We start from the raw sequence: 16,593 nt of genomic DNA, 5'->3' as shown, positions 1-16,593 counted from the left end.
TCATACCATGTTTTGTTTTGCTTCTGCTGGTGGAGCGTGGGTGTTGTGGTTATGCCAAAACCGGTATTAGATGCCCTTTTTCTTCACACACACTAGGGCTCATTCTCTATCGACGGATGCTTAGAGCTTCTCAACTCCAGTTACATGGAGAGAATGGCATGATGTTATCATTGCATCCATCTATCCATTTGTTACATGCATGAATATTTATTGGGTGTGAAGATCACCCCGGAAAATACTTGGACAAGGCAGGGAATGCAACCTGGGTCGACATCATCAAGTGTATTCACGAACGGAAAGGTGTCAGCAATATTGTCTTGTTTTATTCCAACTGTAGTCGATGTGCAAAAAGTAATGATACTCTAACCTTCAGCTTTTCCCTCGTGTTCGCTTTGGGCATTCCGACTACTGCCAGGCCTTTTCCAAAAGGAGTGCTAGATGCGATGATGAAGCCCAGAAGAGCTTCATTTGGCTCAGACGTCGGTAATCCATTTGCTGTAGAAGGCCAAACTTGGAATATACTTTATCATGGCCTTTCGAAAGCCAGAGGTCTGAGTGGTTAGTGCGTGTAATCACCGGTGCGGGGGTTGATTTCCAGGTTGATTTACTTCCTCATCCAATTCTTGCGTCGCAACAGAAGGCGCTGAACGGAAGCAACAGCCTTAACGTTCAACCCCACGACAGCTGATACCAAATGACATTCCAATGAGTCCAGGTGCTTCTTCACTCAAGGTTTCTTTCAGGGCTCAAGCTTTCCCTGCATGGCCTCCGTGTCATGTAAAGCAATATTAAAAGTTGGCTTACACTGCGTGTTGCGGGCAGCTACATCATTCGCCGGCTTTCCACAGTCTTGTTGCATGTTCAAATTTCGACATCCTGAAGATTACAATTGTTTATCGTTCAGTTGCATTGCCGCTAGATACCACCCTACATCTCACCTAGAAGTTCCAAGGGCCTAAAAGTCAGCAATTGTAGTCAAGGCGCAACGAAATGACTATTTCCGAAGATCACATAAAAGCCAATGGTAGGATTACTATCGGTACATACACCCATCGGTCACTATACCATGACTTGGAGCCTCTGATTCTGTAACTCTTTCCATTGCGATTGCCCGCGAACAAGACGTATATCCACTACAGCTCCATTACGAAAGTGGTCATGTTACATACAGAATAGCAAAACTAGGATAAGGCATGGCCACCCTGCCTGCTGAAAAGATAGAGACTTGGTTTTGTCGTATCTTATTGGGATTTACTGGGGATCTTGTCCCGAGACCCAGAGCAGTGGAATATGCCCTGTATTAGCCCTGTACTCGACTCGACCCTGTCGATTTCTAATCTTTTGTGCCTCGCTAACTGAACTTCCTCGGATAAGATCTATTGATAGATTAGCAATCCGGCCAGGCGGCCTTGCAAATCAAATGACTTACCTATGGTGTTTTCGATTCGAGATTTGATCATTACTAGTCAGGGGTATTTGACCCAAAGGAAATGGAAAAGACACAACAGAAAGATGATGGGATCCCCATGGATGAGAATAGACGAAAAGAACAGGGTAAAAAAAGTATGGTAACACAAAAACATACCCGGTGGCTATTCCTTGTAGTGCAGCTTGCCCGCTTTACTTGATCGGAGGGGTTTTTTCGTATTTGCACTGTCAAAATGTAGCTTGTACAGATACATATCTTCACAAAGGGTACAGATGATCTGGTTTTGATCTCTAAGCAAATGTGGCAGGACCGGATAGGTTGAAGATAATTGTAGCAGCAGTAACGTAATGCTTAATATATTTAAGGTAACGATGATCTATCACCGAGTGCTATATGTATGTTTATATGCTACATATATGTATGTAGGTGTCCTCAAGCCTCTGTTGGTTCTTCGTTGGCTATAGTAAGCGTAAGCTGCGTTTAACAACTACGAGAGAAGTTGCTGCTTAAAAATTGCAGGGACCCAGTGAGAAATTGGATTCCGAGTCACAAAGTTACTTTTCTTAGCTCATTTTATGTTGCCCTATCCAGCAAGTGGCAGAATTCTCAAAGTCTATTCGTGTAGATCGAACAAGCTGCGAGATGCAAGTAGCACGAAAGTAAACTCGGATTTATTTTCCGTCTTGCACTAAATACGTCAATTGTCGAAGCAACATCCATACAAGAATCTCTGTCAATAGGTCAAGGATCGGGTCTCTCTAGGCAGACCGTTGGTGCCGCGGAATCGGGACACAGGAACATGGATTAGAGAAGAAATGAAAGCTTCCAAAGTTCCATTCAAGATCCGTTCGAAAGGAAATGAACCTTAGCGCCTTCGCGTCCTTGGAAGTTTGTTTCGCATACGAAGATGGAGCCAAATGACAAGGTTATTCAACTTAATTTTCAATGGGTCAAACAACTAGGGGAAATGAAAAATTGGATCAATTGGATTGGATCGAAGCCAACTCGCAGTAAGCCGAGAAAGCCATATGAAAGAAAACCGGTCCTTGCCACGTTTTGTTGTGGCACCCCATCTTCGATAATGACGATCATTATAAGGGGGTGCCGTAGCTGGAAGGCTAGATAGAAGGGTTCGAAATTCCAAGGTCCAGGGATTCTTTCCTTAGTGGAGCACCCTCAGCTACATTTTAAGATAAAAGGGGCTCAAGCAGAAGCAGTTTGTAACTACTAACTCTAGTAGCAAAGGCTAAAAGATGGTGTGCTTGTTCCAAGATCAGAAAGCAGACCAAGGCTGGCTGATTGGTATCAGAGAGCTTCGCGGAAGTTGTTCCTAGACCCGTAGCGAGTAAATCCGAACGAATGATGTTATGAATTCGATGGTTTGCCATCTAAAAAAACTTTCGAGTGGTGTGGTTTAATATTTGGCCTGGTCGTGCAAAAGTTTGAACTGTACCTATCTCGGACCTTTCCTTGACGCTTACCGGCGCAGGATAAGTGTTCCGAACTTCCCATTCGGCTTTTTTTCTTTGGGTATGTGTTACACAAAATCAAGTTGGCAAAAGATTTCTTACAGTATTCGCAATTTTGACGCCGAGGGGTTTAACGAGGCGATGAAGGGGTACAAAAGCCTCAGTAGACGCGTTGTATTCTAGAAGGAAAAAAAGGATCCGGTACTGATTCTATGGATCTAATTATCGATCCATTCATACACATCATACACATCGCACTTTCGATTTTTTCCTAACCCCATTGTCTCACTCCCATCCATTTTTTTCTTTTCACCTTCTTATATTCGTAAAGTATCGCCCAAGTTCCCAACAAACAACAACGCTGTTCCCTGGACATACAGAATGATTCTCAGTTCCCACCCACATTCAATTCCCGAGAACAATATCTGTGTAACTAACTTTCTATTTATTTGAAAAGACCAATGAAATTATTAATCTCGAATTGATACACCGCCAGTTGTAAGTTCTCGTTCCTGCGATAGTTTTCCTTTTTCCTCAAATCTCGATGTTGTTCAATAGATTCACGCCACAATCCAAGGGGTTGTTTGATTTGATGATTGTATTGCTTCGCGGAATTTCGGATGTCGAATTCTGAGTGGTATTGTTGGTATATGCACTTGTATTTTTCAAGTACTCTATTTGCTCATGTTACGATTTGGAGGGGTCACAGGATTTTCGGAAATATCTATCCTGCATCGTTTGCTAAGTAATAATTCTGTGATTTTTCTTTTTTCGGGTGCAAATTGAAGATCCCGGAGATCCGCGGACACCACTTTTGGGAGACATTTTGGGAATGCGACCTTCTACAGACCTATATGACTGCTGCAATGTCGCGCACTACATGAGATGCATCTGAGATTTGTGGCGTGGTACTTAGGCTTTGAAGTCAAAATCTTACTATCCACCCAAAGATCTTCATGTGTCCTTATTTCTTGCCCATTGAAGAAAGTATTCCGATGGTTGAGACTCCGGACAGAGTTGAAAAAAAAATCATTCCATGGGTTTGGGAAGTCATCCGGCGCATCGAACATGCATTGCAGCGGCTACGCACATTGCAGCCCATTCACATGTCAGCAATACCGAAAAATTCTATCAGTGGATCATGATACGTCAAAGTACCATTGACCGTCCTCGATCTTGAGTGAATCGATTTGCGGCACTGCGTCGAGATGCGGCATCAAGAGACATTTCTCCGGCCAATTAGACCTCTCAAGTATCTGACGACATGGGTTGGTTAATGTGCTTGTTTGGGCACTCGCTATAGCGTGTAGCGATGCTGTACCCAAAACGCATCCTTTGTACGTATACGTTGGAAAGTACACACATTCCAATCTCTACATCTCTACGAAGTTGATGGCTTGCAGATGCAAGATGCACCGTTACCAACTTCAAAATTACACTGCATCTACCCATGTAGCCCTGCATATGCATCGAAGGTTACTCCTTCACCATTCTCTTTTTTCAATCCCGTATCGTAACCACGCATTTGGACTATATTGGCCAGAATTAGAACCAAAAACGGGGATTCGGACCACGAGGTGTACAACGTTGGGCGCCATTTTTTATAACACTATAAGCAGTAAGGCTTTTACAGGCCACTTGAAGCTATGTGTCGGCTTAGAGCGGATTTCAACTCCACTCACATGGAACGATTCCTTCGTACAGGGTGTCGTTCTCATCGTACTTCTTTTGATGCATTCTTGGTCAGACGGGTCGCTTGCTGGGTGCATCATAGCAGATACCTTGAAGTGGAAGTCTCCTCGCTTCGCCAGGTCTATATCCGGAGTCCTGGCATGAGGATATCCCAAACGCAAGTTAATGTTACAGCGGAAAGGCACAGCCTTACAGAAAATCCCTGAACGGACCGCACGTCATGCATAGGTTACTTACTGATACCGAGTTTTATCCAAGAACTTGAACCAATCATAACTTGACCGCAGGGACTGCGCCCTTCTCACCGAGTTCTTGACCGCACTCACGTCTCAGTACTTTACTCAAACTTTAATATCGCCCCCTACCAAGTGAGTGGGGGTATGATATGTTGTGTTTCATGGGCAGATTTCAGTCTCCATGATGGCTCGGAAGATAATCCCATCTTCCCCATCGAAAGATAAATTTCTATGACCGCCCAAGACAAAATGTATGTACCCAATCTGACTGATGCAACTATTGACTGGTAACGGGTTCCCTTGGAGATTTTTAATCTGGTATCACACGATAAATCATACGTGGAAGATTTCTCCCGCGCCCAAGCATCTTACAACACTTCTCGATGAATGAGAATCGAATCCATCGGGAGAACGGACGAGAATGGATGCAAATTGAGGATCATATGATTTTCACCCATAATCTGCAAGGCTGAGCACATCAGCATAACAGCGATTTCAGGCTTTCGCTCTGCATGAAGGATGCCCATCATATCAAATTTGAACTCTCAGATCCCTTGTATATAACGTTGAAGTCCATGCAATAATGATAGAATTGGGCAATATCGGAATTGCTGCGGTACGCCGGCTATGTATGAAAATCCACAACCAACGGAATAATAAAATGGCTTCATTGGGGTAAATTTCCGACGGCTCCATCCCTTCCACTTTTCCCGACTTCACAATGGATGGTTGACGTAGTATTGGATTGTAATCTTTCCGAAGCATTGTAAGCAAGATTCGATTAAACACAGTAGGAGCCCCTGAACCTCTGGATATATCACGTGATTTGACATCGAGCTACCTTGAAGTCGGTAATTCGGCAGGTATGAATAAGCAAAGTCTATTGCAGCCTGAGGCAAAAGTCCGAATCTCGGATTCACATCGGATCGCTTTACCCTTGAAGGGGCTGCATCATCCAGCATCTGGCGGGGCAATCATAAGCCTGGAACCACCAAAAGAGTCATAGAAATCACAACAAGACACAGGATTGATCAATATTTCTTCATATTACCCTACAAGAAAATCTTTTCCATAATCAATCACACCATCCAATATTGATAAATACCCGATCCCTTCATCGGCTCGTTCCTTTCAATAGTTGAGGGTCGGTCCATCACAACGGTAACTAAATCAGTAAGCCGAATAACTAGCACACACCAGCCAATATGGGTAAAAAGCAAGCTGCTGGAGAGAATAGCAGAAAGGCGGCAGGAAACGCCAAGAAAGCTGATGTTGCTGCGTCAAAAGCGGCAGTTGAGAAAAATAAAAAGGATCAAGCAGAGTCAGAAGAATGGTCCAAGGGAGCAAAGAGCAATGCAAAGGCGTGAGTCCGAATGGTTGATTTCAGCCTTTGCTACCCCGCATATCACCCGACCAATTTGCTAACGTAGTATTGAACAACAGTGAAGCTGCAGCACTCAAACAAGCCGAGTTGAATCGGAAGAAAGCAGAAAAGGAAGCATTGTTGAAGGCTGAGGAAGCTGCTGCTCCCTCTGGTCCGAAGAACTCGAAGAAAGCCGAAAAGAAGCCCGCCGTTAAAAGAGGTCTCGACCTATCACAACTGGACGACTCCCCTACTAGTGCTAGTCCATCATCAGCTCTCAATGCTTCCAACATTGATGATGCGTTGGATGCGCTGGCTTTGACATCAAATACGAAGGAAAAGGTCGATAGGCATCCAGAAAGGAGATTCAAGGCTGCTTATGCCGAATTCGAAGAGAGGAGGTTGCAAGAAATGGATAATGACGGTAGTGGAAACGGGCTGAGAAAGAACCAAAAACAGGAGAGAATCAGGAAAGAGTTCGAAAAGAGTCCTTTGAATCCTTATAACCAGATCACTGGCAGATACGATTCAACCAAGGGTGAGTTAGCAGAGATTTTGCAAAATGTACAAGCTGGTGTAGAGTCAAGGTTGGCAAGCAACTAGATCACTCTGAGCTGTGTGCTTGCTAGTGTGCGCGGCGATTTGTCACATCTTGTTGGCATACATAACTGGTTGCGAGTCCGGGGAGGGGGGGTTGACGATTGAAACGATACCATTATTGCAAGAAAGCACTCAGTAACGATAGAGAAAGAATGAATGACATCCATGATTAAAGGCAAAGTTCAACTCGTGCGAATAATCTACCCGAACCAAAATTTGGTACAACAATCATGTATAAACGGCATTGATGATTTTTCATGAGCCTACCTATGATTCATGAATAGTTTCCTGGACCTTCGGGATACCTACTGCGTACATAGGTAAGGCAATAACTTCACCGCTTTTACATCATCCCCAAGCTCTGGTTCACAATCACAAGCCAAAACATAAACATAGACATCGTCAAAGTCAAGTATAACAACAATAACAATGGCGCCACAACGATTATCAACCTTATCTACTGTTCGAAAGCAGCATTTACTCGTAGAATTGTGCGTTGCAATCCAATCTTCCCATCAACAACCAAGTACATTGCCATGCTGATGAGAGATCCACCAATATGCAGTTCAAGTCTAAAATACGCATGTCCACATGGCGTGTTCATGAGCCTCACACCTGGCGACCCCACCCTCTGGTCTGGCGTCCTATTCGTGCGGAAAGGTACGTTTGGATCTCATTGAATACTATCTGTCATCCTATGCATCTTCCGTCCGCGAACGCGGGTTCCACATAGCCAAACTATCACGTCTCGACATCTATGACTTCAACTAATTTGTCTTGATCTGTCTTATTTCAGGTCCCTATGCGCCTTCAATCCTGCGCTTTCAGATTTCGTTTCCACCTCAATATCCTGCTCTGCCGCCTCTAGTAACTTTCTCGACGGATATTTTTCACCCGCTGATTACGCCGCTTACAACTTACATGTACAGTACGGATACACAGTCTGACGGGACAGTGAGCGCGACAGATGAGGAGAGATTACCTCCTGGAGGGTTCTCACTGAGAGAAGGGTTCCCGGCGTGGTTTGGAAGAACAAGTAGAAGAGGCGCAGAACAAGGAACTCCCACGAAGGCCGGTGGAAGTTCAGCTGAGAGTGAAGCTATGAGTAGCCCAGGAAGTGGTATTTATTCACTGGGAAAAACTGCAGATGGTGTCAGAGTTGGGGTTTATGAAGTATTGAGATATATCCGGAGGACGTTTGACGATGAACTCGTGCTAGACAAGGTACCTTTGGAAGCAGCTGGTAACCCCGGCGCATGGCACGCGTGGAAATCGTATCGCATAAGGATAGGCAAGATGACTGCAGAGAAGAAAGACTCCGATTTCAAAGATCCGGCATCACCAGTAGTAGCGCGCGCACCAGGAGAATGGAACTGGGATGGCGTGTGGGAAACGAGAGTCAAGAAGGGTATCGAGGCCAGTACCGCCGAGACAGTCTTATATGGTTTAGGAGCAGATGATTTGATACAATTTCTCAATTTTGACAAGGAGAAAGTTGAGCAAATCAGAGAGCAGATTAAAGGGAGTGCGGATACTATGGAACCACAACGGAGAAGCGTGGTATGATACCTGAGGAAATCCTGGACATTTCGGCATTTTTTACAGTTCAGCATATCCTACGGACTATTCTTTCTAGCATTGATACCCCCGTTCACATAATATAAGCTTTAATTCTCCTTCCGATCTTCACATGCATTGGCACTTGTGTTGCGCAAGAAAAATGTCCGATGTCTTCAATATTGTGCATTTTCATGATCATTGAATGATCGCCTTCACGTAACGTAGTAGTAGCGATGCTCGTCATTAGGGGCACATTAACACCAAGGATTCAGATCCTTCGGGAGGAATGATCGACGTCGCATACGAAGTGGTCAGACTTCTACATCTTTATCTTCTATCCTGGAAGGATCGTAGGCGGTCTGGATTTAGTCAGGGGTTATCAGTTCGATGGAGAGCGTTGTTTTATGTTCTTGTTTGATTGGATTGTATCATTCCTTTTAAGTGTGTGCTTTGAGTGTTGTGAGCTGGTCTTGGGGAGAGAGTAAAAGTATGGATTTCAGTGGACCATCAAGTCGGTTCTTTGCGAGTCGTCTAGATGGACTTTCCATAGCTTGTCCACTGAATTATACATTGTGAATAATGGAGAGTTGCCTGTTGGTAAAGCGTCATCATTCAGTTTTCATTCCATTCAAACATTGTCTATTGGAAGGTCATTGATTTTTCAGTCTCTACCAAAAGACTCGATATATCAATATTCGAATACTGATCTGGTCTTCTTCAATTTTATTTCTGAAAGTTCCTGAAATATGCAGGCTGTTTTCACGCATGATTCCCTACAATTTTACCTTCGAATGTCCCATAGTGTTGATATAATTCTCGCGACTTTTTTGTGTGTGTTCTTGGACAGGACTCTTTCTCTTGAAAAAGGGTGTATGCTCAAGCTTGTTGAACTCTAGAATATTAGAGATCTTCGTCTACTGAGATTTGACATATAGGTCTATCACAGTCTCGCCTACATCTTGAGACGAACCTGCTTTTACACTGCATAGAAATAAAGGTTTATAAGTTTCGTCCTGTTATAGAAATCATTGCCTTTTAGTTCCACGGGATGAACAATTAGTCACTGTACACTTCTTCTGGCGATCCTTCAATTTTCGATCTCATGTCAACCCTTTTGGCACATCTCTGGTGCTTTTGGATTCCAGAAAATCTAGCAATTGAATGTCCTATACATCTTCGTTCACTTGAACATTGAAATTCTTGAGGTGTCCGAGAACTTTGATTTAGTGTCGTTCTATATCCCACATGATCTTTCTCAAAAGATCAAAATATCGTTTTTACCCAGAATTTCTGTAAGACAGACGTACCTTCCCTTTCAATGTTGTGTAATATTGTCGTAGGTAATCTTCTCAGTCTTAAAAGATAGATGGTATCTTCAACAACGTTATTGCTTCGATCTTTTTTTGGCTATGATTACAGAATCTTATTCTCCTGTTGGCGCACTTATAATAGTACCAATTATTATCCTATTGTTCGTTGTATCCATTGCATTGAAAGCAAGTAGTATTTGGAGGTGGATCGTTAACTGTTGCCACCGGCCTGGGAACACTTTTCATCGTTCCAGATTATACCGAAAATTCAAAACTCGACACTCGAGCCTCGAAGATACCTGGAGCGATTTAGAGACTACACGGTCGGGTGGTTCTAGTTTCGTCAGTAGAACATCCAGATTTGGCACTCTCATTAGTCCATCTTCGGAGACACATTCAACAACCTCAATATGGCACACTCCATCTCAACAGATCAGAAGCTTTATGAACCCGAGGTCGAGCCGCTACGAATTATCAAACGTAGCCAAACCGTTACCAGTCGCATTTCGAGCTCAAGATTTGGAGGCGCAGATGAATGGGGAATGGCTGGATCCCCGTTCGATGATGAGGGTAAGGGAAGCCCGCCGGTGGCAGCGGACAGACCTTTAGTCCCTTTGACTATACACAAAATAAGAAGGGGTAAGGGTAGAGGCAGTATTCTGGATGATGGTGATTTGTCTATCAATATTGTGGACATTGCGAAGCAAGGTATTGATTGTCTAGGTATTAGTCATACTACAACAGCAGCTAACTGTTTCAGATCATCCTGACCATTCGAATGACGATTTTGAACTTACACCAAAAGCATCTGAACAGCAGAGGAACATAAGCACAGGAAACTTCTTGAGGACAGAATTACATTTTCTGAGTTCAGAAAGCGATATCGAATCTCCAGATATTCAAAAATTAGCTGGCTCTCCTGTAGTACCTCAGAGAAAGAAATCTAAATCCAAGTATTCTCTGTTGAGGGCATTTGGTGGTCGACGGAGTGAGGATGTGGATTCGAATCCTGCTCTTGGTCGGAATAATTCTTCGACTTCGACGAAATCACATAGCACTCTTCTTCGCAAGCTTTCTCGTAGAAAATCTTCAGCTTCTACCATTCAATCGATAGCTTCCTCGAGTATTATGACGGTCGAACTCTCTAATCCGTTTGACACAATTGACAATCAGAGTATCAATAATTCCAGAATCAATTCAAGAGCATCGTCCTACTACGATGGCACCATCATGATGTCGAACCCACCTACACCTACACCAACACCGATACCAACACACAGCTCTTCTAGAGACGATAATTTCGTTTTGTGCCCGCAGATTTCTGTCACTCCGGAGAGTGCTAGTGTGAATGCAGGTATTTGTACATTATGGGCTGCTGTTGAGATCATCGGCGTACTTAGGAAAGCTGATGGTACATCGACATTAGATGATGCCGGTCGCACCTATAGCACACAAAATCTTACTCCGCGATATTTAGGTATGACATAGAGTCTCTTAATCTTTAGAGGTGCTCTCATTGACTTTTCTAGACCTCAGAAGTTACGGTAGTCTCCACAACATTGCTGTTGAATTCCAACCTGGGCCAGATTGTATTATAGTTGACCAGCCGGCAGACACCTTTCAAGCTAAGACTATTCGGGTGAGTGAGACTCATCTTATGTTAGTGAAGATACGATTGAACGAAGTCAAAAACTCGCTATCGCACGCGAAGGAGAGATCATCCGATGAATTGATCGAAAACCTGAATGAAATTCTGGGAGACATCACTACTCATTACTTGACTGTAAAACTAAACTATAGACACTCAGCTTTCTTAAACTTAAGATCGCAGGCTGCCGAAGGAGAGTTTAGGCTCTTACCACAACACACTTTGCTGGAAACTAAAGCCACAGCATATATTAAGCGCCATAATCCAGCATCTGCTTGGTCACCTAGAAGCTCTGGGACTTTAAATTCGGCAGTAGGAGCTAGTGTGCTTACGAAGATTATCGAAAAGCACTTTTCGACCGAGAAATCTAGAGAAGCACTTCAGAAGCTCGCGGAAGATAGAACAACGATTTCACGTCCTCGAAGAACCTACGGATATTCGTCAGATAAGGAAAATCGAAAATCTACAGCCAGCTCATTGTCATGTGTAAATTCAACTAACAGTCTACTCTCTCACTCGTTTTCAATGACAGCCATCTCAAATTTCAATGATCGAAGTAGCCCCCTTTCCAAACGTTTGGGCTCGCCTTACGACCATCCATTAGATCAAGTAGACGGAGAAATGGATCCTGCACGGAAGATCTGGTCACAAATGCGAAAGACCTCACGTCCCGCTCGCAAACATCCTCGGGCGAGTATCAGCGACGGGAACTACTTTAGCGCAGATCCAGACGCGCTATTCGAGTGTACTACACGATATGGAGGTAGTTTGAGAGCTCCAAATCTCTCGATTTTTGAACCGCCTGATAATCTCCTGGACACTTCGCTGGAATTGACGCCAAAAGCGAAACGAGATCGACTTTCGAGGGGGAAAAGTATAAATGATGTGATTTATGACGATAGACATCACCTTAGAGAGATGGCGTTAAGAAATAAGAGAAGCGTGGGTCAAGAAACATTGAGGAGTATGGTACCTAGTACTCATAGTGGTGGAAACGCGTTCGGGAGTAGGCACGGTGGCGTCTTGGGGGCCGTAGCGGGAGTAGGGTTACCGGGTAGAAATTGGGGGCAATGGTTGCCTTGGGGTAGTTAGATGTTGTGGTGGTATATCGATTGAACATGTGCTCTTTGTCTGACTTAAAGTTGGACATTCAGATGGTCGAAATGATTAGTTGTTTCTGTTGGAATTGTTATAGGCATGGTTGTCTATGCTTATAATGAGAGTTAATAATATTGCGCCTCTCTTTTCCTGAATAAATTTAGTATCAATCAATGCATATGCATGTTTCTGAGATTAAATACTGAGTTACATCAATAGTGGTATTGGTTCTGGTGATGAGAACCTGGAATGACCATTATGACTAATAGACTTGAGATCGTCCTTCACCTGTAAGTCTTCTGTGTCATGTCTCGTGTCAGGAAAGTTCTTTTGGAGTCAGCCTGTGAGTTAGCCAGTTGAAAATCATAAGAACTATTGTTAGTAGGAATAATTCATAGATCCGCAAGAAGGAGAAGAACCATCTGATTATGTGCTGAAGCTTTTCTTCCTTTGTTGCTTCTACTGGTAGAATGATAGGTTACCCTATTTTTGGAATGAAGACTTTGAAAACTACATTTTGTCTCTGATACATATTGAAATAGTAAAGTAATATGTAGGAGAGATTTTTTTTTATGAAAATCCGTTCCACTCGCCATGTTGCGAGCTTGCGTTATGATTGTCGGTGTTGACAGACTGGGGAGAAAACATGTGGCGATGTAGAAATTATGAATATTAAAATTCGTGTTGGTCGTATACTGGGCAGCTAATGATAGTTTATACATAGATTCCGAGAGAAGTTGCGCACTTGAGATGATACTACTAGCTTGGCCACATTAATTTTGATATCTCGTTGTTATTTTGTAAATTTGAAGGTTTAAAACATTCTATGGCTATGGGATGTCTGGGTTTTCAGCATCTGCTACTCAAAATTCTCAATTAAGAATTGTTATCTGATTGAATAGTGTAGCATCCAACTGAAGTCTCTAAAAGTCTGATGTTGCACATCTCTAGTTAATTTATACAGGCTTTACCCCCACAAGTGCTATTATAGTTGCTAGAGAACTCATACTATTCTTTCCGCTAGATTTAACTTCTATAGATTGGTGTATGATACATTTATTGTTTTTCTGACTTCCGGATGTTGTTGAGCTGTATGTCTGGAAATCACCGCCTCCTTGGAGTAATTCTTGTATGCTAATCATAACATGGTCATCCAGAAACATGTGTATTTGATGAGTTGCCAGTTAATAACAGTTTCTGTCACACAAGTATTATCAGCTGACATAATAGAGAAGAGCCTCAGCGAATCTGTTCTATATACATTTTTCGCGACTATTTTGGCGATTTGATAATGAGATTTAGTTTGAGCTGGTTCTTTCTAGCATGAGGGTATTCCATAAGATTCATGATCTCACTAACAGTGAAAAAGAATCTTGCTCTGTGCTTAATTTGCAAGGTCATTTTCAATGAACTTGAACTGGTAAAATGAAGCCAACGGTTTTGTTTCGATATGCAGGTATCGAGTCGCGTATGCTTCTGGCTATTAAGCGAAAAGAGCAATGATCGTAGAGTGTTTATAAGCGTGAAGTTATTTTAGAAGAACAATCAATGTTTTAGTTGAAAAGAATGCGAAGTTCTCAGGATATTACTTTTAAAGAAGGGATTTCTGGATTTTTCTATACTCCATTGAAGGGATAAGACAGCTATAGGAGGAGAGAGAATTGCAAGATGATATCAATCACATCAGCTCAAATTTCAATTTTGATATCTGATCAAGACGTACAGCATACTCAGATTATTAGCTGGAGTCTTTGGATATGGCTGAGACTAGGTATCTGTTTTTGTTTGTTTTTGTAGCCCTGTAAGCAAAAGAAAAGTGGGTTGATACTTAGACAGTGATTAGATACAATCAGTTTGAGTGACATATAAGCTAAAGCTAGAATCTGATTGATATCTAGAATCAATGAGACTGTTTAGTGGTACAAGTCAATACAATATGGCTAGATCCATGTAGTGAATCGAGGCAATGGGTAGCTCGGTAGTCAAGTCAGTCCACTTTGAAATTAAGAATACTAATAAGACGTACAGTAATCACTTATTTAAACACTCATGAAATAGATCCCAGGTCCCATTCTTGACATACTCCTAGTAACCATCCAAATTAAGGCTCAAGTTCTCATAGAAAGCAATTCATTCAGATCCTTACCCGACGACACCTTACTATGTACGTACTAGTAAGTCGGTCTCCAACAACAATAACTGAACATACACTGATATTCAAAAATTAGTGAAGGTCAAAATTTTACTCTCCATCAGCTTCAATAAAGAGATGTTGAAACGACTCCAGTCGGATGACAAGACAAAAGCTGCTCAGAGTATCGGATTAGTTCCGATGAATCTCAATTCCCAAGAAAAGATCGCTACACCCATCAATCAAACTTTCACCCTCTTCCCGAACCTTCCTCTTGAGCTCCAGCGCAAAATATGGGAGTTTACTGCCGTCCCAGTTCCGCGAGCGATTGAAATCCAAAGCAAATACAAAAAAAACACCAACAAATACGTAACATCTTTCTACGAAAAAGTCTCCATTCAACGTCGCATCCGATACTACACAATCACCTCTCCTATCCCCACAAATCTTCTGCATGTATGTAGCGAATCCCGCAATATCGCTTTGCGAAACTACAGCTTTCGGACTTTTTTCCGTCGCCCGTTTTACTTGAATGAAGATACGGATATTCTATGGGTGCGAGGCCCAGCCATTTTTGGTTTTCTCACAAGAGATGGTAGTATCATTACACACTGTCCCCGGGAAGAAGGAACATTCCACCACCTGGTCTCAAAACATAAGTTCCGCCATCTCGCCATCGACTACCAAGCCCAGCGCGAACCATTTCCTATATGGTCGAATTTCTTCCCGGGCCAGCGCAATCGTGACTGGAATGTGTGTTTTTGGAGTCACTATATTTTGGAGGGTCTTGCGATTGAGAAAATCTACTTGGTGTATACAAAAACCGGAAGAGCAGAAGATGGTGCAGGAGGAAGCGGAGAGTGTGTTTGAGCTGGCGAAATTTTTTATGGCGCAGAGGGAGAAGAATGTAACGGTGGTTATTCCGGGGATGTTTGTGTGGTATTGTAGAGCTACGGAGTTGAGGCGGAGATTGGGATTAGGATTTAAGGCTCCGCCTGTTGAAGCGATCTTGGATACAGAGCTCATGCAACAGTTTCACTAAGTCATCTTATCCACTGTCTTTTACTACACATATGACTTCGCAGCGTTCAAATTCTGGAGAAGCTGCATTATAATTGCTTCCTTTCTTCTGAAGCCAACTGTAGATATCCCTTCCAACCTAATCTAACCCACCTCATCCCACCTCACCTTTACAGAAAGATTGTCTCGCTTCCTCCTCAATACCATCAAGTACTGGAAACAAGGAAAATAATCGGGACATAGAGTCTCGGTAGCGATATATGTATTCATCTACTTCGATTCAACAAGAACAAAAAGGAAAAGGAAATTGATACTTGAGAATTACATGTGAAAGTTGATATGAAAGTTGGTATGAAAGTTGATATGAAAGTTGATATGAAAGTTGACATGAAAGTTGATATGAAAATTATGTAATGATTAGCATTTCATTTCATCAGCCCCACGAGCTTTTATAATAACAATCATCAAACTACATATCATCAAAACCATTCTAAGTCAACATCATCTCTCACAACTCGAATTCAAATACACTTACTACCTAATCACTAATAAATCTCCCAAGATAAAAAGACCCCATCTTTCTGATTATCTTCAATACAAACACATCCTTCAACGACCCACCTCGCTTTCTCATTCTAAACCAAACCAAATATCTTCTAGATCATACATCATATAGACTTACATCAAAATAACAAAATATCCAAGCTTAGTACAGCAGTCAGCCTATCAGTCTACTCGGCATTCTGAATATATCTATATCTCCATCTACCTATTGATATATTCCACCCTCTCATGGTTCAGAATCAAACCCAAATAACCATCCATATACATTCAACAATTGCCTCGTCTTATAAATAGATACACAAATTATAAAATATACGAGTACCTGGATATCTATTTGAGGATTAAAATAGAGTAATTTTACATTCTGGGTATTTAAAGAATGATATGTAAATGCCTATCTAATTCATCTTTAACAAATACTAGATACCTAGAAACCTATATAAAAAAGTAAGAAATATAATATTTAAGATGAA

At 42.3% G+C, this 16,593-nt stretch overlaps 4 protein-coding genes across 4 annotated transcripts; 3 read left to right on the top strand and 1 right to left on the bottom strand.

The window, feature by feature from the left end:
- Positions 1 to 1,251: 1,251 nt before the first annotated feature.
- On the bottom strand, positions 1,252 to 1,682 carry Bfra_006965 (uncharacterized protein; the record flags this gene model as incomplete). The annotated part of the gene is made up of 3 exons (XM_037337336.1): positions 1,252 to 1,376; positions 1,430 to 1,462; positions 1,625 to 1,682. The coding sequence occupies 3 exons, from the start codon at positions 1,680 to 1,682 to the stop codon at positions 1,252 to 1,254; spliced, it is 216 nt and encodes a 71-aa protein (XP_037186716.1).
- Positions 1,683 to 5,978: 4,296 nt separating this feature from the next.
- Positions 5,979 to 8,355, top strand: Bfra_006964 (putative ubiquitin-conjugating enzyme protein; the record flags this gene model as incomplete). The annotated part of the gene is made up of 4 exons (XM_037337335.1): positions 5,979 to 6,189; positions 6,270 to 6,727; positions 7,186 to 7,449; positions 7,586 to 8,355. The coding sequence occupies exons 1-4, from the start codon at positions 6,032 to 6,034 to the stop codon at positions 8,353 to 8,355; spliced, it is 1,650 nt and encodes a 549-aa protein (XP_037186715.1). The 5' UTR covers positions 5,979 to 6,031.
- Positions 8,356 to 10,069: 1,714 nt separating this feature from the next.
- Positions 10,070 to 12,399, top strand: Bfra_006963 (putative ubiquitin-conjugating enzyme protein; the record flags this gene model as incomplete). Its single annotated transcript, XM_037337334.1, has 3 exons — positions 10,070 to 10,367; positions 10,420 to 11,136; positions 11,189 to 12,399. The coding sequence occupies 3 exons, from the start codon at positions 10,070 to 10,072 to the stop codon at positions 12,397 to 12,399; spliced, it is 2,226 nt and encodes a 741-aa protein (XP_037186714.1).
- Positions 12,400 to 14,567: 2,168 nt separating this feature from the next.
- On the top strand, positions 14,568 to 15,578 carry Bfra_006962 (uncharacterized protein; the record flags this gene model as incomplete). The annotated part of the gene is made up of 3 exons (XM_037337333.1): positions 14,568 to 14,579; positions 14,639 to 15,400; positions 15,432 to 15,578. The coding sequence occupies 3 exons, from the start codon at positions 14,568 to 14,570 to the stop codon at positions 15,576 to 15,578; spliced, it is 921 nt and encodes a 306-aa protein (XP_037186713.1).
- Positions 15,579 to 16,593: the final 1,015 nt, after the last annotated feature.

This window comes from Botrytis fragariae (genome assembly GCF_013461495.1).
Source record: "Botrytis fragariae strain BVB16 chromosome Unknown tig00000795, whole genome shotgun sequence".
Lineage (NCBI taxonomy): Eukaryota > Fungi > Ascomycota > Leotiomycetes > Helotiales > Sclerotiniaceae > Botrytis > Botrytis fragariae.
This window is presented reverse-complemented; position numbering and strand designations above follow the sequence as displayed.